Below are 21735 nucleotides of genomic sequence, written 5' to 3' on the forward strand. Positions count from 1 at the left end.
TTCATGTGAATCACCTGTAGTTTGTGCACAATCAAGAGGATCCATTCTTTAAAATCATCTATTTGATAAAATAATCAGATCCTTGATGGCTAAAGTTCAATGCATGTAGACATTCTATATTTCATACTGATTTTATATGCATCCTATATAAAATACGTAAATTAAAATGAGCTTTTTGAGTTGAATCAACATTTTTGTATGACATGATTCTTTGCATGCCAATAGATATGATCTGTGATTTGATGACGATTTCATGTGGATCCCATTTCAAAAAATGTTTCCTAACTGTAGCACTTTTTCGCATAAAATGAATGTGATCTGTTAATAGTGGAGTTCTTGGGAAAAAAACAATGATATGTGTCTCAGATCAAGGTATTTGTCTTAGAGCACTGCCAGATCCATGGTGATCAGGGATTTTTTTTGTGTGTGAATGTTTCCATTCTTTTTTTTTTAAGGCAAAATCAAGAGGATACACCCCTCTGATGCACTTATTTTTGATACATGACAGTGCCAAAATTCATCCAATCCTGATTATTTGAATTATGTGTCTGCAGACAATTTATTATTTATTCTAGGGGGATCCCATATCAAAATATTATGAAATTATCTCTACTCAATTTCATGTATCCAGCTTCCACCTAGACGTCAGAACAAGATCCAATTTTTCAGCTCATAGTTCACAACTCAATTATTCTGCAGCACCTCACTGAAATTACCATACTTGTTTCTGAGCGATGCTAAACCTGGTGGAAACCGCTGAACTGTAGAAGCTTGTATTTGTTTTCTTTTCCCTTTCTCACCTTTTCAAACATTTAATACAAATAAGGAAAAAACGCAAAACTTTAATTTTTGAACGTGCTGTATTTCTTGATGGATTTCCTAACGAGATCATTTGTCCGTTGGGTGATTCTACCTGTACACTCCTAAATCCAAGCCAAGTAAGGTGACCCCGTTACGGATTAAGATGGAAGATCGTCTGAGCACTCCAGGATAGATGGCTGCACCGAAAAAGCTGGGAAATCATCCCGTAGGAGGCAATAGAATGATAAAGTCAGAAGTTGGATTCCACTTTATTTCTTAAGAATCGTGAGAAAATGAAGAGCGAGGATGAAAGTTACCACTTTGCCGACGCGCATTACGAAATAATTAGAGGAGACGTTCTTACAATTCCCGCACCGGATGAAGAATTTCGATTCCCGGGTTTAACCGGCGTTCTAAAATGCCTAGAAGCCGCTGAGCGCTGAAAAGTCGAAACCCCTCGAAACATTTCAACTTATTCGGGAGCCGATGTCGGATGCAGCCACACGTTTTAGAGCCCTGAAGAACGTCGCTGGCGCGTCCCACGAATGTGGGCTGGGCCAGGCAAGCGTCATTCTTCCCTCAAGGTTTAAACTTCAGGACACCCCCTCCCCCTCCCCAAACTCGGTCCTTTCGTTCACTCTAGTCTTCTGCAACCCGGTCGTCGAGAGACCCAGAAAGCGACGCACCAAACAATAGGCAAAAGCTCGGCTCCCTTTCTCCGCCAGAAGCTCTCAAGCCCCGCCTCCCCCCTTTCTCATTGGCTAACTGGGAATTTGGGGAGCCCCTGAGCAGGGCGTGGGAAGGCGGGGCCGGTTGCGCGCGCGTTGCATTGTGTGCGCTCCAAGTGAAGCTCTGGGCTTTCGGGGGTGCGCGCGTTCCCGCCGAAACTGGGGGGGACGGCGGTGGCAGCGGCGGGTGAGGTGGGGGGAGCGCGCGCTCCCGCGGACTCTAGCCTTATGCAGGCACAACGCTGGCTCCGCTAAGAACAAGTCAGAGGTGGCGGAAGAAGCGGAGGCGGCGGCCGAGGAGGAGGGAGCCGAGCGGAGCCAGTCGGCGCCATGGAGGAGCTGAGCAGCGTGGGAGAGCAAGTCTTCGCTGCCGAGTGCATCCTCAGCAAGCGGCTTCGCAAGGTGGGCAGCGAGGCGGCCGGCAGCAAGAGCAGCGACGCCGTCGCCCGCCGCCTCGGCTCCCTCTAACGCTCCTCTTTTCTTTTTCCTCTCCCTTCTCCTCACAGGGCAAGCTGGAGTATTTGGTGAAGTGGAGAGGCTGGTCTTCCAAGTGAGTCGGACAATGAAGCGAGCAGCTGAGCGCCAGCCAGCCGTTGAGCTGAGGGGCTCCAGGGCGGGGCTTGAGGGCTCGGGGATGCTGGGCCCAGGCGAGCGGGGGACTCGGGCGAAAACAAGAGGCGGGCGGCGCGGCTGCAAACCGCCAGCCGAAGCGGAAGGGAGGCGGAAAGCCTGGGCCGGGGGAAACGCCTGCAACCTCGGCTGGACTTACGAGCGCTTAGAAGTTACTCTCATTTGTTACGGGTGTTTTTACTCTTCCGTCCTCCCCGGGAGTGTTTCTTCCCGTCCGACCTTCTTTTGTTTAGTAGTAATTAGTTAAATTTGCGCCCCGTTTCTTTATTGGGTGGCTCTGCCGGTGCCGGCTTTCGATGAAACTCCCTTGTTTGGCTTGGCTCCGATGTGTTGCTTGTTGCTTTGCCGCTTCTGCTAAACGAACTTCTAAGAAGTCCGTGGGCCGCCTTCGCCTCCCTGGTTGTAACCGGGACACGGTGCGGGTGGGGAGGGGGGAGGTATAGCCCTGCAGGAGCGTAAAGGCTTCTCCGCAGAAATGGCAAAAGCTTCCTTTGCTCTCCGTTGATCCGCTTCTGAACCCCGATCTTCCCTTTCGTGCATGTGGTGGGGGTCCTCCACCCCCACACTTGTGAAGAAGGGGGAAAAGGGTTGTCAAGACCAAGAGAAGCTTCTCCCTTTACCCCTCCTGCCAGCTACTCCTGAGAGCCAGCCTTCCCTCTGCTTTTATCCTTTTCCTGCTTGGTTTCTCTTCTTACACCCCAGCCCCCTCCCCGCACACGTGCTCAAGTTATCCATAATGCATCTCCGTGTGCTCCTTTTTTTTCCCTGATTGCCTCCCATGCCTTTTCCATTAAGCAAATTGAACGGGTCCAGTCATAAAACAAAGCACAAACTTTTCATCGATTTCATGAATTGCTGCAAAAAATTAAATTTCATCCAAGAATTAAACTAGTGCTTATTATTATTCAGCAAGTTGTCTTAGGTCCCCTGGCCAAGACAGTCTTTAATTAATTATTACTTTCAAGCCAGCTTTTCCTCTGATGGCCTCTAGTTTGATTAAACTGCAGCTCTCATTACTCCTAGCCAGGAGGACAGGAGTGTTTCCATGTTTGGGGTTATGGGACTTGTAGTAGCCCAACAAATCTGGGAAACAGCTTAGGGAGAGGTAAAGTGTGCACTGTACTTCTGATAGGCTTTGCCTCAAAATGCAGCACTACAATAAACAAAACCTCTAATTGAGAATTGTATGTTGTAAGAAAGCAGGGTATATATCCTAGTGAATGATTTTGTTCTTTTCTAGGCACAACAGCTGGGAACCTGAAGAGAATATTCTTGATCCAAGACTCCTCTTGGCTTTCCAGAAGAAGTGAGTAAGCCACCAACCTTGCTGAGAGGTGGGAGGAGGGCTTGTTCTAGGCAGACAGGCTGAAATTGTGGAAACTCTATTGTTCCCCCAGATTGAAGCCCATTGGCCTATTTTTCCTTGATACCCAAGTACTGTTTTAAGGGCCTGGTTAATGAAGAAAGCTCAAGTGTAAAGTTGATTTTTGATGCTTTTAGACAGGGCTTGATTGTGTTTCATGTTTCTTTGCTTCTGAATTCAGCATAGGAGTTACTGTGTAGATTTCATTCTGTACATTGATAAACTATCCAAGCTATTATGAAAAAAGGGCCTGTTATGTTGCATTGAAGTGAAGAGGATTTAGCTCTGTCTCACTGGATGCTGAGAAGAAGGCTGCTATAGCTAACTTGGTGCTTAAGACTTCTATTAGCACCTAACAGCTGCCTATAGCTTGACTTGTTCCTCATGCAAGTTTTATGGATCTTGAGAAATTATAAAAATTGTTGCTGGTCAGAAAAGAAGATACTAAATAGTATATTCTCTGAATATAATGTACACTTGCAGAAATATGTAGAATATTAAACAGTATCTGTGCAGGGTGGGTCAGAAGATTCAAATTGGTGGATGAGTCATCCCAATCCAAGCCCCATCCTTTTCTACATGTATTGAGGATGTGTGTGCACACAAAAGAGATGTGGTTCAGATTATGTCCACTTTCTTGCTCATTTTGCTCCAATGCAGGTGCCACTGATATTGGGAACTATTGAAGATGCATGATATTAGGAAAGAAATGTAAAGCTAAAATATCTGGCATACAAGAGAAAGGCTGTTTGGTGTTGGAAGGAATATGCTAGAGATGGAATTGTGTCCAGGGTGAAGGCAACAATTTTCTTCTTAAATCTATTAGCATGTAGTAGTTGTGCAGACTGCATAAACATTGAGAAGTTTATAAAATGCTCCAAATTAGTCAAGTAGGTAAAGATACTAAGTGATATATTCCCTTAGTACAAAGTGTGATAACAAATATGCACAATAATTGGAAAAGAATGGAAAGCTAAAGCCATGGTCATATAAGAGAAGTGTGTCGAAGGAATTGGCAAAAGTGAGCAAATACATGTTTAGACTGGCAGTCTGCATCGATACACAAAATAAGCCGTATATTTGTCCTTTGGCTCTGGAACAGCATCCCCGGAGATCTGTATGTGTTCCATCCTAAGCATCTTCCAAAAGTCTTTGAAAACTTGGCTTTACTCCTAGGCCTGAAGATAGGTAGCTACTAAGCTCCAGTTTGTTTCTCAGGGGTGAACATTCCAGACATTCATAAACTATTTCTTCTGTTTTTATTGTCAATGAAGGTTCTCAATCATCCAGGCAGAATTGTCTGGAAGTTGAGTCATGGCAACAGGACTTGTTTTCTTGTTGATTCAAAATGTTTTCCTGCTTTTCCAAGTAGCTTCTTCAGTCTGAGCAAGTTAGTTAGGGGGACACAGCATATGTCCTCCGGGGAGTCCCCCTAGCCAACTTGTTTAGGCTGAAGAAGCTACTTGGATAAGCAATGAAATGTTTTGAACCAACAAGAAAAGAAGTCCAGCTGCCATGATTTAACTTCCAGACATTTGTTTTTATTATTCCTTACTTTTAAAATGTAAACGGCCCAGAGTCAGGTGGCCTTTAAATATAAAATAAATACACTGATAGTCACCATTTTCAATGCTTTATCACACTCATGGACTACAAATTCTAAGAATAATATATCGCTGCATCCTCCCACCAGAATTTCCAGTGTGATTCAAGTGGTTGACTATGCAGGTTTGAGCAGCTTTCAGAGTTCGTACAACTGTAGTTTCCTGCACATATTTTTGGAAAAACATAAAACTGATTTCCTGTGCAAGTGGCTGTTACAAGATTTATAGATTGGGCCATGCCTTCTTCTTCTTGTGTGCTGTTTCACAGTGAAAAGTGGAACTTCTACCTCCTGTAACATATTATAGATTTGATTTTGTCTTCTGTGTTCCTTAGTTATTTTATCTAAATTTTAATTCCAATAATATAGTTCTAGAAGAAGATTGCTAAAAATGGCATGGAAATACAGTATATGAATTATATAAAAACAACTTAGCATGTAGTATATGAATGCTAATAAATACATTCCTGAGCAGGGGGTTGAACTAGGCAGCCTCCAAGGTCCCTTCAATTCTGTTATTCTGTTAAATGTATTAAAGCTGAGAAATTATTCTCTAAATGGGGATGATGAGAACAAGAGTAAATAAGATAAACTTTGTAAAACAATATAATTATCTGCATGAGATGTGTCTACTAGGCCTGGAATTAAAAATATTAAATAAATCAAAGATGTATCTGTTAAATGTCAGCCAAGAAACTGAAATCTTCATGTTCAGTAGCTTTGGCATTAACAAATATTGCTGTTGATGCCATACTTGTTCTTTCCTATGGGTATCTAGCCATTGTTGGATTGTAGAATAATGTTGGAGTATTTAATTCTACTTACTGTGTGCAATTTTACTATACAACTTCATAAAGTTATTAAAAATAAAGTATCAGAGAAAAATAGCAACATAAGGACAGGTAAATAGAGTTATTTCAAACTTTACAAATGTATATATGTTCCCAAATTGTAATTCTGCTGTTCCCTCTGTTTTTGTTTCTTAATCTATGCAATTCTTATAACTTAAGATAGTTCAAGTGATAAGCTGAATTGAGCTTCCTGGATATCCAACAAATGAAGCACTCAGAAGTAATAATAATGAGATAAGGGATTTTAACATCCGTGGTACCAAAGGAATGGAAGATATATGACATGTACAGTGCTGGTAAACATTGTCATCATAGATATCCATGTAGACATATTAAGGGAGGAGAATACTTTGGTTGAGTACTATCTCCCTTCAGTTGATGGGCACATTCTGTTCTGTGTACAATATTTACCAATCAGTCCAAAACTTGGTGCAAGAAATTTTCCTTCCATTCACTTCAGAAATTGTTACCCCAGTGTTGACAACAGCCTTACAGATATCAATATGCCAGTGTTTAGCACTTGTAGCTCACCTCGCAAGCATAACCTACATGTATCTGCCTCAAACATGTCTTAGAATAAGCATGGAAAGTATCTTTAGCCTGACATTATGCAAAGAGAGTTCAAATGGAAGAATGATGGGAACATATGAAGAAGAGGCATTCTGCACAGAAAGGGAAGGTTGGTCCACAAAACCTCCTGATCTTGCAACACATATTACTAACCAATTTTGCCTAGAACCCTCAACAGGTACTTATCTTGGCATTCCAGTCACATTTGTCCGGCACCAAATTCTTTTTCCTGAGTTGAAGAACAAGACAGCATTGCACACAGGTAAGCATGGAAATGAGGAACATATGTTAAACCGCATCTCTCTCCCATGCCAATTCCCAATCCCTTTGCTATATTCACAAAACATATTTGCATGGGCTGTGTTGTTCAGCAGTAGAAGTTCTCATTCCTAGATACCAAGGCAAAGATTGGCAAAGATCAGGTGTTTCATTACAACTGCTGTACATGAGCGCCTTTGCTTTGCAAAATTAAAAGTTACATACACTGGACAATACACACAGTCTTGCACTGTAGGGTGAAATATACTCAAAAAAATTTAACAGTCTCCTTGTCACAGAGGATGCAACTTCAGGGAGGGCTTGAGGATTGTCTAAGCAATCAAGGACATCGTTCACTCTTTCTCTTGCCCAAATATTTAGTGTATGTCCAGATTAAGGGGCCATAGGCTCCTGCTGTCTGTTGCGAGTTCCACTTTCTATGTTTTCCCTTGCTGTCCTACAGGTACAGGTTGATGGACAAGATCAGAAAAGAAATGTAACCTTTGACTATCAGCAAAACGCAGGATTTCCCCAGATGTTCTTCAGTGAGGTATTGACCAGCCTCTCCAGGCAGATTTATATACCTCCAGAGCAGACAGTCATACAATTTGCTGCCCTGCTGTCTGTTAAGCCACTGTTTCCAATGCTCAAGACTCTGCTCTTTGTTTCTTCTGAGGCAGCTCTATTCCAAAGAGACTGATCAATAAAAGCCCTGACATTGTCCTATGCATTGTTTGTGTTTTGTTACAATGGAACAGTGACTAAGACTTCTTTTTCCATAGACATTGTAGCTATGGATATTGAGAGTTTTAGGTCTACAGGCCTGAAGAGTATTAGGTTGAAATAATTGCCAAAATATCTGCCTCTGTCTAAGGCAGAACAAGAAAATACAAAGAGTTTGGTAGACTCAAGACTAGCCATGTGACCTACTTGATATGCACGCTCTCATCTGTGTGCTGAGGGAAATCTTTTCTGTGTGTACTGGTGGGATAGATGCCTGGATCAATTAGTAGAGAATCATCAGGAGGACATGGGATACTTGCGCAAGAGTGCAAAGTTGGTCTGGCCAAGGATGGCAGAGGCTAAAAAATGAAGGATGGCCTCTCATAAGCAATAATCCATGTGTTGCCATGCTTCATCTTGTTATGCAGTATCCTTCAGTAGAGACCCCTTTCTATACTTCTACCATGTTTTCCCAAAAATAAGACTGCATCTTTTATTAATTTTTGCTCCAAAAGACGCTTATTTTCCAGTTAGGTCTTATTTTCAGGGAAATACAGTACTAAATAGATCCGTTTCTTTTTAGAGTGGGGCTTACATTATGAGCATCCTGAAAAATCACGCTAGGGCTTATTTTCCAGTTGGGTCTTATTTTCGGGAAAACACAGTATGTGTAGGGCAAAACATATTTTTCTGCCAAAACTAGGGGTTTTTTTGCACTTGATTCCTGTGGTTACTATCTAAAGTTTTAGGGGGAGAAAGAAACATTGCTCCTTGGTTGTTTTGATGTAATGATTAGCTAACAAATTATGTGGTGTTTCTAGCATATTGTGCTCCCTTTTTTGTCCTGGCACTTTCTTCCCGGATATCAAAGAAAATGACTGGCTGTATTTTGCTAGCACTTCTCCCCTGTAGAACTTATACAATCTTTTGTTCAGCCCTATGCAATGAGCCACTGGAGGGTGCTGCTAGCAATTTATGAGAAATCCTGTTTTCTGTGTGTTGGAAGAGTGGCTGGGCCATTTCTTCTGTAGCTGGGCCTCCCTCATGCTGAAGTGGTATTTGTAGTCTGTTCAGACTCCCTGTTTGGGAAGCTGTGTTATATGAGCTTTCCTTCCTTTCCTTTGTGTGTTGTGCTTTGGAACTAAGAGAAGAACATGAGATTTTTGCAAAAGGGACAAGGTTACTGGTGACTGAGTGGGGAGGAGAATCCTGAGGGATGGTTGCGACTGCCTGTGTGGATTTGTTTTGTAATGATGCAGAGGCTGTGTCGGATGTTGCTTGAGTTCAGTAGCATCAGCAGTACATAGTTTGAACTTGTTGCCCCTGAAATGTGTTGTTTACCTGTCATTATTGTATCTGCTGATTACAGGTGTTCTTCTGCTCTCTGGGTATTAACTGCCTTAGGTATAGAAGCCAGTGGCCAGAGGAGTAATGGTGTAGTTCCTGAATACAGCTGTTCCAATGATATAATGTAGGACCTAAAATCTCTATCTTTGGCAGGATAAAACCTCTTTCTTGACCAGATATATGAAATTAAAGATGATGTATTTGATGCAGTACTTAATACATATTTTTCCTAGTGTTTTCTCATAAATGCAGGGTATATTTGTTTCCTGGAACAAATGAGTGTTAATCTATTGGTTGTGACAATTGACCAACTAACTTGTCACCTGAGCCTGACATGGGCTGAGAGTTACCGATGTGAGCCAAAGTCCCTCAGCTTGCTTTCATGCCTAAAATTCAGTCGCCTATTTTTTAGCCTGGTGCTTTAACCACTAGACCAAACTGATTATAATAAGTAATAGATAATATCAAATAATATTCTTTACGGAGGCTTTTGCCTCAAAGTTCCAGTTTTCCCAGAAATTGAAAACTTACTTCCTGTACAGAATTTCCCTTGATTTTATTAACTTCCCTGAGTTATTTAAACTGTTTCTTTCATTTGTCTTTTTTTTTTTTAAAAAAAAAAAAGACCAATTTTTTTATTTGTTTGTTTGTTTGTTGTTTTTATTTCACGGTTTTTGGAAATCACTTTGATATTTTCTAAATGGAAAGTAATAAAAGTATTGTAAATGAGGAAAGAAATGCACTTCGTAAGTCTGGATATATGAAATACGAAACATTATACTTGATCATTTTGCCTTCTTCCGTGGTTAATCCAGATATGGATGTACCATACATTTGTATAAGGCCTTTACAATGTTGGTGGTTTTACTTTTGGTCCCTCCACCAATGATTCCTAGCATAGAACTGATGATTTTTTTTACAATGCCACATATTGAGTCAATGTCTTCTTTCTTGCAGCAGCCCCATTTTTGTCCCGTTTGTTACTGTAGTTTCAGAAAACTCATTTCTTAACATCAATTTAAAGTAACCTGCAAAAGTTGTAAATGTGAGACTTGGTTTTAAAATTACTTGTTCACCACAACTGCAATTGTGTACAATCACTAAATGAGGACTACCTGTAGTTTGATATCATTTGCAAACTTGGTGGCTTACTGCTTTTCTCTAAGTTAAGATTTTTTTTAGGAAGTTGAAAAAAGTTCCCAATACAGATGTTTGAGAGACTGTCTCTTCCCTCAGCTGGAAAATTTGTCAGTTTATTCCTTTTCATTGTTTTCTTCTTTTTTAACCCGTTGCCAATCTATAAAAGAGAAATCATCTTTTTTAGAGAATGATTGTTTTAAAAGAATACAGAATACAATCAATTTACCAAGATGCACGGTAACAGTAACAAAATGAACTAAACTAAAAATTATTGAAAACAAGAAAAGGAAAAGTGGGAAAAGGAAAAAACAAAATTTATATATTAAATTTACATTCACTAGTTTACAAAAATACCATATGATGCTATATGACAGTGGTGGTGAACCTATGGCACGGGTGCCAGAGGCGGCACTCAGAGCCCTCTCTGTGGGCACACGCACTGTCGCCCCAGTCCTAGGCCTTCAGCTGGGTTTTATAAAACCTTTAGGCCTCCGCCGCCGTGTGCAAAAAAAAAAAAAAGGTTCAATCAATCAATTTCAACTTCTCACGGGGGAAAAAAAAGATCTTGCAAAGTTGGAATTGATTGATTGAACTTTTTAGTCCCACCCAGTCTGCCATTACCACCGCAGCCACACCCACCCAATGGGCCACACCCACCTGGCACTCGATGATGCATAAGTGGGTTTTGGGTTGCAGTTTGGGCACTCAGTCTCTAAAAGGTTCGCCATCACTGCTATATTACAATCATATATGTTATTACAAATTATAAAATCTAAACTTAAGAGCATGTTTCTGGATCCTTTGACTAGTAGAAAATAAGACACTTTTTTATCTGATGAATGCTTCATTTATGTGAGAGTTTTTGATAAAGAAAATACTTGATTTTGTCAGGTTCTGAGATGCCTAAGGAAATGACAGTACATTTAATTCTGTGGGGGAATGCATGCTGGAGTATGTTGACTTTCAAACTACTCTTTAGCTTAGTGGTTAAAGCTTGCACAGAGCAGGATATATATGTTTGGGGTAAAATGGGACTTTGGTTGCACTTGGGCTTTCTGGCCAAAATATGCCAAATTGACCAGTACTTTATTTGCCATTAGCAGGGAATGCTACATGTGGCACAGATGTAATTATGTTACAAAACACATGAAAGCTTCAATTAACCAAAGCCATGTTGAGCAATGGAAGACAATAATTATGGATTCATCTTGTGATGACCATAGCGTTTGGAAAATTGTGGCTTAGAATGGAAGAGGAGTAAATAATAAAGATTATGAATTACCGTATATGCCGGCGTATTAGGCGACCCGGCGTATAAGATGACCCCCGTCTTTGTCACCGAGCCGCATTCCTAGAACATCGTCTTATATGCCGGAAACTACCAGTATTTCCGGTGTATAAGACGACTCAGCATATAAGACTTTGGCGCCGAGTTTAGCGCTTCCGGAAGTTGTCTTATACGCCGGCATATACAGTAATGAAATGAAAGAATAATAATTATAAAAGTGAAAGAAATCAGTGGAATAACTTGCCTCCAGAAGTTGTGGGTGTTCCATCACTGGAAGTTTTTAAGAAGAGATTGAGCAGCCATTTGTCTGGAATTGTATAGGGTCTCCTGCTTAAGCAAGAGGTTAAAGACCTCCAAGCCCCTTCTAACTCTGTTATTTTCTATTCTGTATGAAGAAAGAAAGAATGTAATCAAACTGAATGAAGTCTGGATCTTCTGAATTGGAGTCAATATGAATACATGCCGGAAAGTAAAGCTGTAGGTTTAATCATGAATGCAAGGGCTAAAATGTGTGTCAGAAAATATAAATTAGTGTTATTTAGGTTATAGTCGATGTGTTAAAAAGTATGTTGGTAATAATTTCAAGTTATACACAGAAACCAGGGGTGAGTTTAAAGAAAAATATTCTGAATGAATGCAAACTTGGGGGGAAATATTGTGACATGAATGATTAGAAATGGAAACAAGATAATAGTATGAAAAGTGTTACTGTGCCATTTGGAATGAAAATGAGAATAAGAATAGTGATTGTTTCGGGAGTATCTATTGGCTTTAAACAAGCAGTATTACCATAAGCATTTATATGTATTTATGCAAATATGTAAATATAAGCTTCCCAACAGAATGAATGGAAGTTAGATACCAGAAAAGAAGATATGAGTGCTATAGAATAAATTAAAATGGAGTTCCCCTTTATGCATGGAGTTATGCTAATAGGAAGTCTGGAAAAATGGAGGAATTATGAAATGGAAGGGGCTGTGAATAAGGAAAAAACATAACAGTGCTACAAAAAGGAATGAGAGAAATATATGTGTATGGAGGGGGGGGGGAAACCTGCTAGAAAGAATGTTATCAAACTTTGTTGGGCATCAGGAGAAATTCAATTAGAAGTGATCACTGAAGTGTGGGTTTTAAAAGAAGAAAATACAAAATTAAACATGAATGGGAACTGAATTAATGTCGATTGAATATAAAGTGGATTATTAGTAAAGAAATATGTTGATGAAGAATGAATAGAGCAGAAAATTGATGGAGGGAATTAATGAGAGCTTGCAAAAGAAAGATGAGAAATTTGAGAAATTTAAATTGTTTGCAAAAAATAGAAGTGTATGGAAAGGTATAGTCAATAGTGTTTGTGAAAAGTGGACTGAGCTTAATTTACTTTTATTTTGACTTTTTTTGTCTTTATTATTTCTTGCTCCATTTTGGCAGTTTGCATTATGTTACTTACCATAAAACAAAATACACGTAGTCCTCAACTTACAACAGTTAATTTAGTAACCGTTCAAAGTTACAATAGCACTGAAAAAAGTGACTTAGGACTGTTTTTCACATTTATAACTATTGCAGCATCCCCGTAGTCACATGCTTAAAATCCAGACATTTGGCAACTGATTCATATATTTATGACGGTCGCAGTGTCCCAGGTCATGTAATTCCCTTTTGCGAACTTCTGACAAGCAAAGTCAGTGGGGAAGCTGGTTTCACTTAACAACCGTGTCACTAACTTAACAACTGCAGTGATTCACTCAACTGTGGCAAGAAAAATTGTAAAATGAATCAAAAACTCATTTAACAAATGTCTCGCTTAGCAATAGAAATGTTGAGTTCCGTTGTGGTGGTAAGTTGAGGACTACCTGTAGTAGGATGGATATGTAGGTATTTGAAAAAGCCTTGGTATTGGCAGGGTCACGCCCAACCATGTGTCGGTTGTTACTCTCAACAAGCTCTATAGAAGGTTGGAGGAGCAGAGTTCATCTCTGAGAATCCATGCCTTACTATAGTTCAGCAAAATTCCCTGGATGTAGTTTTACTTGATTATCATGTTTACCAAATTTCTGAGGACAGTTGTTAAGCTAACCGTACTGTAATTTCCCAGATCTTCCATGAATGATGACACATCCAATTACCTAGCCCAGTATGTGGAACAAGTTGCATTTCTGCTAGTAGTTTAGTGATTGCACCTTTGAGTTCTGACTCTTGAGCAGGTACCACCCAATGATTTGTTACTGTGCATTCTCTTCTAACGTGGAATCTTCTCTGGGTACCTCAGTTTGCTTCAGTTGTTCCAGTTCCCTCCTAAGAAAATCAGCACAGAGTCAGATATCTCTTCTATATTTTCTGTGGCATAAACAGAAAATATTGTTCATTTATTTCTTCAACATTCCCAATAACGTTCCTGAGCCACCCCTTTTTCATTCCTTTGTTGCCTAATGGCTCAGTCACTGCCTTGGCTGGTCCTTTGCTTTGAATATATTTAAAGAAATGATTTTTGTTCCCTTAATTTTTTTAATTTTCATACTTTCCTGAAATTATAATTATTGCTACTTACTGGATTATCATCTTACACTTTTCTTGGTCAGGGTTTGTACTTTATGTTGTCTTCATTAGGGCAGATGTTCCTTTTCCTGCAGGAAGACTTTTTAACTTTTACAGCTTCCTGGATACCATTAAAAAAAACAAGACCTTTTCCTGGACTTGTTGACCCATTTTTACATGGTGGTTATTTTGGTTTTAAATAGCCCATTATGAAACAAATGGGCTTTATTTTCTTTCACCCTCTTTACTAAAAACTAATAAACTCCTTCAGGAGATAAATGTCCCTGGATTTCAGATATATCACTCTTGAGTACTTTCCATTTGACTGGCATTCTGAATGAAATTGAGAAAGGCCAACCAATTATTTTTTATGGAAGTTCTACTATAAGCGAGAAAGTATTGCATTTGCAATTTCTACCTTCTAATTATGCATGCACTTGTTAAAGTGAGCTGTATCTCTTTGGCTACAGGGAGAGATTACAGATGGTGGTTTCTTGAACAGCCGTGCTTTTTTTTTTCTCTTCCCCTTTCTTGTTTTTTTTGTTCTAAAATTATTTTCTTTAAGATTTATATACTTTAGAAAGACTAATCAGTAGAATTTCCATTCTTCCATCTTTTCCTTACCTATCTGTGTAGAGGAGATCTGATAATGATGCACCATGTTTTGCTACTGGCAGTTGCAACATGTAAATTTCAGTACAGCAGGGATATTGTCATGCTCACTGCTCTGAATATTAACATTTAATGCAGTCTCCTTAATAACCTGGAATGCTAAGATGTCTTTCCCTGCAGTCAGACACAAACTGGAGTTAATTAAAACTTTGAAAGGCAAGCACTGAAACTGCTTTTCTGCAGACTTCTATTCTCCCTAAAGGTAAATAGTTTTTAAAGAACATGAGGGTGGGAGAAATATTGCAGGTTTGATCAATAGTTTTTCTAGACCAACATTTTACTAGATAAGATATTCGATTTTAATTTTGTAGGATAGTTGGCTATTCTGCTAACCCTTCTTTGCAGATATATATACTTGTTTTGCCCATGTACAAAAAAAATGTTTTCATCTGAATTTTTTCCCCTGATAACTCAATTCTTCGGTTTTTAAATTTAAAGCAAGCAACTTCAATGATACTGTAATGCTCTTGTACCTTAGCCCTATTGTGCAAAAAATTGAATGCCTCTTTTGAGTTAGTTGTGAAAGCATCTTTGTTTTGTTTTTTCTTAAGCAGGTGAACCAGAAAGTGGTATCTTTTTTTTATTTGTTTGTTTTAACCAAGAGTTTTCTATATTACAATCTTGGCATGGACCACCGCAAAAGCCATTATTTGAGACTGTAGAATTACATATGTTTCTTACCAACCAACAACTAGCCCAGTTAAATTGTTACAAGAGAAAGTTAAATAATTATCTGCTTATAACGTTCTCCATCTGAACAATATAGAATTTTGATCTCTGCCAGAAATGAAGTAGAGCCAGTAATCATGTCATGGTTTAATGTTGGACAAGAATTAGGGAATTCCAGATTCTTATCTATCTTCAGAATAGAAGCCCACTGGGTAGCTCTGGATCACTTTCTCAAGTCAACCTTTCTCACTGAATTATTTGAAAAATTAAGAGGAAAGGTATCCAATGTATGCCACATATATTTCTTGAAGAAAATACATTAATCTCACAGAAAATAGGGTATAATAGAACAGAATAAAATAAAAATCTTCATCAGAGAATGATATTCGGAAAAGGGAGAATTTTGTAAATTAGTGGTCTTAGACTCAATCAAACTTAAATAATTTTAATTCACAGAAAAGTGAATAACACATTCCAGACCTATTAATAGCTGTTAAATTTTGATTCTAAATTGTGGAGGAAATGTTTTAGGCTTACAGAAAATGAAACTTTTCAGACTTCAGCTGCATGTATCACCGCGTAATTTGGCTGGAAATGAAACCAACTTAAGAAAACCCTTTCTGGCTTTCCATCTTATCCACTACTTTGACTTGGTTGTGACCTCATTAGTCATTTCCCATGTCTCTTGATTGGTGATTTCGATACCTTAACTCTCCTTATCTTCCATACCTTAACTTTACCTTAGGGGGAAAAAAAACCCTAATTTTATTTTATTCTCCTGTCAACTGGGCCAAAAACATAATATTGCAGAACTCTTTTTTAAAAAAACCTGGTTAAAGCAGGGGGAGGGAGGACTTGCACTGGAATAAGTTGGACATGATGATCTGTCCCTTATCTTTCTTAAATCATTGAGAAATCTGTGAAAGGCAATATAACTCTTTCCACTTTCCAGTGGGTTGGTACAAAAGTACCTCCTCTTTTAACTTACTAAAGGTATATAATGGAACTTTTTCAAATAAATCTGTACTCCTAAAAAAAAATTAGCACACACAAAATTTTAGTAGAATTTTGTTAAAATTTACGATAAGATAAAATACAAATAGAAACAAAAATTAAAGAGAAAAAGGGCAAAGATGAAGAAAGAAAAAGGAAAAAGTAGTGGCTTCTGAGTTTTTTCAGTGCAGGGAATACAAGAAAAGTTAGAACAGGGGTAGTCAACCTTAGCTCTTTTATGACTCATGGACTTCAACTCCCAGAATTCCTGAGCCAGAACCTCAATCTTCTACATTTCCAATAAATTCAAACCATTTCTATAACAACAAAATCTAATCATCTAAATCTAAAATCAAATTTTCATTTTTTTCCCTGTTCCTTTCGAGAAGTGTTTTCCAGGTGGAAACAAAGCTATATAAGTTCTGTCTAATTAAAACAGTCAGTTTTGCTATCTCCACAAACTACATCACCTTCACTGTCCATTTTTCCATTGTGGGAATCAATGTGTCTTACTATCATTGTGCAAATAAATTTCTCACCACTGTTAACATATATAATAATAAAATTTCAAATTTTCTTTCAATTTCCTTATTAAACCTAGAAGAAAGACTTTTGATTTCAATTTTATATTTATTTTAAAAACCTTTTGAACTAAAGATCTGATCCCAGTATTTCTTTGCTTTGTGACAAGTCCATGAGAGATGGTAAAAAAGCATTACATTTCTAACATACATTTAAAGTTCTCTTATCTATAAATCTCTCAGGTGTTAAACTTCAGTGATGCATTGTTGTATAAAAGGTTTTTTTCGGTTTATAGTTCAATGTAAACTTAAATCCATTTGTCCATATGTCTTCCTATTGTTCTTTGCCCATGAGATCATATAGAACAGTGGAGGCGAACCTTTTAGAGACCGAGTACCCAAACTGCAAGCCAAAACCCACTTATGCATCGTCGGGTACCGGGTGGGTGTGGCCCATTGGGTGGGCGTGGCTGCAGTGGTAATGGCAGATTGGGTGGGACTAAAAAGTTCAATCAATCAATTCCAACTTTGCAAGATCTTTTTTTTCCCGCAATAAGTTGAAATTGACTGATTAATTGAATCTTTTTTTTTTTTTTTGTACACGGCGGCGGAGGCCTAAAGCAAAAAGGTTTTATAAAACCCAGCTGTGAAGGCTTAGGACTGGGGCGACGGCGTGTGTGCCCACAGAGAGAGTTCTGAGTGCCGCTTCTGGCACCCGTGCTATAGGTTCACCACCATTGATACAGAATCTTTAACAAACTCATTTCCCAAATTCAATTTCAACAACATTTTATAGACTTTAGGAATAACATTGTTCATCGTTAGCATACAATGCAATTTCAAATTCCCTTTTTACAAACTGAAACTTCTTATTTAAGTTAGGATATAAGATTTAAGTTATTTCATATTTAAGTCTTTCTTTTAATTGTATATATGTGAACCAGTGGCAAGCACGTCTTTCTAACTTAAGTTCTTTACCTTGAATAAAACATATTATTTCATCATAGATCCACCAGGTTGGTCTAATTGTCATTTCGTTTCTTAAAAAATGGCTTCTTTGGATGACAACCAAAAAGGTATCTTAAGAGAGAAACTTATTTTATATTTATTCCAATTTTTTAGAATGGCATGCCTAACAAAATTATTCTTGAAATCTACATTTACCTTAGCTGTGTGAGACCCAATGTGATGTAATAGTTTAATGTTAGACAGTGCACCCAAATCTCAATTCATGGCCTTTCAACGCAAACCTCAATTCATGGTCCTCCAGATCTAATAATCTGTTATTTTCTACAGTCAGCCAATCCTCCATCCAAACCAAACAGCAAGCACCAAACTATAATCTTAATTCTGGTAGACCTCTTCTGTTTTTCGCATCTGGCAACAAGTTATAGTAGATTCTCAGATTTTTCCTTTGCTATATCTTTTTGCCATTGCTTAAATGGAGCACTGATCATTAATATTGGTAAGATCTGGAATAAAAACAACCTCTTAGGTAAAACATTCATTTTAACTACAGAAATTGTACCCAACAACAATAACTTCAATTTATCCTTGATAAGTCCTTTTTAATGTCATCCCAAACAGTGACATAATTATTCTGAAATAATTTAAAATTTGTATTAAGTCGATATAACCTCTAGATAGTTGACCTTTTTTTCCACCTTAAAGTCTGACTTTTTATTAAAATTTCATGATCTTGTGCAGTCATACTCTTTACCAACATTTTTTGGGTTTTGTTTATTTTAAAACCAGCTGAGGCACCTAAGGTCCTAAGTCATTCCATTTCTTTTAATTAATTAAATATAAAAATATTTATGAATATCAAATTTTGAGGGGGTCTTGTAGAAACAAAATTAAATGATTAGCAAAAGCTCTCAGTTCATACATTTCTTTTGTAATTTTCACACCCAACATTATTTCATTTTTTCTGATGTCTCCATTCAAAACCTCCAAGATTAAAATAAAAAGCAAAGGAGATAAAGGATAACTTTGTCTTGTGCCCTTTTGAATATTACATAGCTTAGGCAAATCTCCAATGAATATATGTTTGTTGACACATATAAATCCATTTAAATGATTTTTTTCCTCCAAATCCATATCTTCCAAAAATTTAAACATAAAGATTCAAATTAGTCAAAAGTTTTCTCCACATCCAAAAATATTATTGTAAATATTCAGTAATATCCTCTTAGCTGCCTTTTCAGCAAAAACCTAGATTGAAGTTGAACAAAGATCTGTAAAATCTTTTTCTATCTTTCAGCCAATATTGTAGTAAAAGGTTTATAATCATTATTTAACAATGAGATTGGTCCATATTTTTTTGTTAGAGACACATCCTGGTCTTCAATATAAAACTATATTGACTTCTTTCCAAGACTGAGGCATTGTAGAGTCCTGCAAAGTAATGTTCATTGCATTCTTCAGTGATTGTAAGAATTGTCTTTAAAGCATTTATAATTTTGATTTGAGAGTTCATCCAGACCTGTTGCTTTACCTATTTTGATCTTTTTAATGGTGTCTGATATTTTAAAAGTTGTTATAGGTTCATTCATAGTTTGTCTCTAAGCTTGTGAAAGTTTTGGTAATTGTTGCTTTTGTAGATCTTCATCTATTTTTTCCAAATCCACTTCCTGTTTCCCTTTTAATGAGATGAATATTATAGCTGTTTCCAAGCCAGACATGGATTCAACTATGTATTCTAATTATATTTCTTTGATAGATATGAATGTTAAAATTTTAATAACTGCCTTAGTCTGTAGATTACAGCTTATTATTTATCATACATAAAGCCCAGGCAAGATTTATACAGGAATTTCAAGCTTCTGACATAATCAGGTTTTTAATTATGTTTGTGCTCTACTACAAATTAAGTAGAATCCAACAACTATAATTTATTTGGATGCTGAGAAAGCTTTTTATATGTCTTGATTTTTAGCACCGAGGTTACCTAATTTGGGTAATGAAATGTCTGCAAGAAAACAACCAAGCTTAGAAAGCACCAAGGATCCATTTGATTTTTGGCTTTATTTCTGAGCTAGATTTTTCTTTTAGTTTCCTCAATAACATATTGGTAGGGGGAGGTGTGGCTGTTTTAAAAATCCATTAATGAGGGAAATCCTTAAAACTGAGGCATCAGGATAATGTAGAAGTTTGTAGAATTGAGGCTGCTTTAAAAGTCATTGTGTAGGTAACAGTATATCTATTTTAACCGTGCTTAAATAAAACAACTTTATATTATTCCTTTTTTCTTTAACAATCTTGATCTTTCATCAGAAAATATCATAAAGCTTTATTTCTTTTTATGTTTTTATTTGTCCCTTCTCACAAATTTTTTTTAAAGCTTTAACAGGTCTCTTTTGTAAATCCAAAACAAGAAAATTATCTAGGTTATTTGTGAGTGCTGGCTTGAGGAATTCTGGAAGTCCACACAGCTTAAAGTTGCAGAGGTTGTCAATGCATTCCCTATCATAGAGGATGTTCCAAATGGCTGGTTGCATTTGCCTTGCCATTGGAGATTCTGTTCAGAAGTTGGTACAGGGATTCTTGTGGTCAGGACAGGTCCTTCAGCTGAAATTGACTTCTGTTAACCTAATTCCGTATTGATTACCAAGTTAAACACATAAATATATATCTTAGCTATGCTCCTAGTATTTAAAAATTATCAAGACATATAAATTTGTTTAATAAATAAGTACCGGTAATAATAACTATGGACTCCTGTGATGACTTATAATATACAACATTAGAAGGAAGACTGTATATCAGATCTTCAGCAATAGCTTGCTTATCAAAATTTTTATTTTGAACAATATATTATCAAAAGTATAATGTTGATGTGTTAATGTATATTAATATTAAACAATATGCATTTTGTTTTCATTAAAAAATAAAAAATCTCCATTGTAATAATCCAAAAGCAATAATAGTGAAATAATAACATGGACCAGTGTTTATGTAAATCAGTTGGGTTGTCTGTATTCATACTGGGATTTTTCTGCCATGTATTCTAAATAACTCAGTATAGAACGAACCTTTTTTCTACAACTCGTCTATGTTGTTTGATGGTCACTTATTAATCTGACTGCAATCTCCGGACATCTATGGGTATAAATTTTAGGGATGTGGTTATAGAATGCTGCTCTAATCATTTTTTTAGACAACAATTTCATTTTCTTGCATTTTTAATATTTAGGCTTCTGTACCGTTTAAAAGGAACTAAAAACATTCAGTTTCATGTACTTAAAAAAAACATTTGCTTTCCAGTTTGAAGAATTCTGACTTTTTATTGTATGTATTTATTAAATTTGTATGCTGCCTGTTGCCTAGATCTCACCTGTAAGCTGTGGTTGAATAGTAATCTTTTTATTACAGTATTAAAATTGTTTTTTTGTAAGAGAAAATGGCTAATTGGGTAAGAGGTGAATGGTGTAAACTTCAAAAATACATGCCACGTGACAATGAGGATACTGCTACAGTTGTAAGTTTGAGGACTGATTGTAGATCACATAATTACTATGAAATAATTTAGAATTTGTATTAATAATATAACGCCTAGATATTTGACATTTTTCTACCTTAAAGCCTGACTTCCTTGTTAAAATTTCATGATCTTGTACTTATATTCTTAACCAACATTTTTGGTTTTTTGTTTATATAATTTCAAGCCAGCTAAGGCACCAAAGTCATTCATTAAATATTCCATTCCATTTTGGAGGTTTTGTAGAAACAAAACTAAATCATTAGCAAAAGCTCTCCGTTCGTGCGTTTCTTTTTTAATCTTTATACTCAATGTTTTTTCATCTTTTCTGATGTCTCTAATTAAAACCTCCAAGACTAAAACAGAAAGCAAAGGAGATAAAGGACATTCTTGTCTTGTGTCCTTTTGAATCTCGCACAGCTTAGGCAAATTTCCATGAATGATAATATGAATTTGTTGAGATGTTTAAATTTCAACTGGAATGGAATTCAGCTACACTGGAACAGTGTAAACATTGTAAATATGTGTCGCCTGACTATGGGGATGCTGCAACAGTTGTA

At 37.3% G+C, this 21735-nt stretch overlaps 1 protein-coding gene across 1 annotated transcript in view; it reads left to right on the forward strand.

Annotated features, from left to right (window-relative positions):
• The first annotated feature begins 1664 nt into the window (after nt 1-1664).
• Nucleotides 1665-21735, forward strand: part of CBX2 (chromobox 2) — a 32717-nt gene continuing 12646 nt past the window's right edge. Inside the window, exons 1-3 of the mRNA XM_039345723.1 lie at nt 1665-1931; nt 2036-2079; nt 3400-3465. Of these exons, the coding sequence (XP_039201657.1) occupies nt 1860-1931; nt 2036-2079; nt 3400-3465 (182 nt within the window). The 5' untranslated portion in view covers nt 1665-1859. The remainder of the gene's footprint in view (nt 1932-2035; nt 2080-3399; nt 3466-21735) is intronic.

This window comes from Crotalus tigris, unplaced genomic scaffold (genome assembly GCF_016545835.1).
Source record: "Crotalus tigris isolate CLP2741 ecotype Arizona unplaced genomic scaffold, ASM1654583v1 scf7180000017551.9496454, whole genome shotgun sequence".
Lineage (NCBI taxonomy): Eukaryota > Metazoa > Chordata > Lepidosauria > Squamata > Viperidae > Crotalus > Crotalus tigris.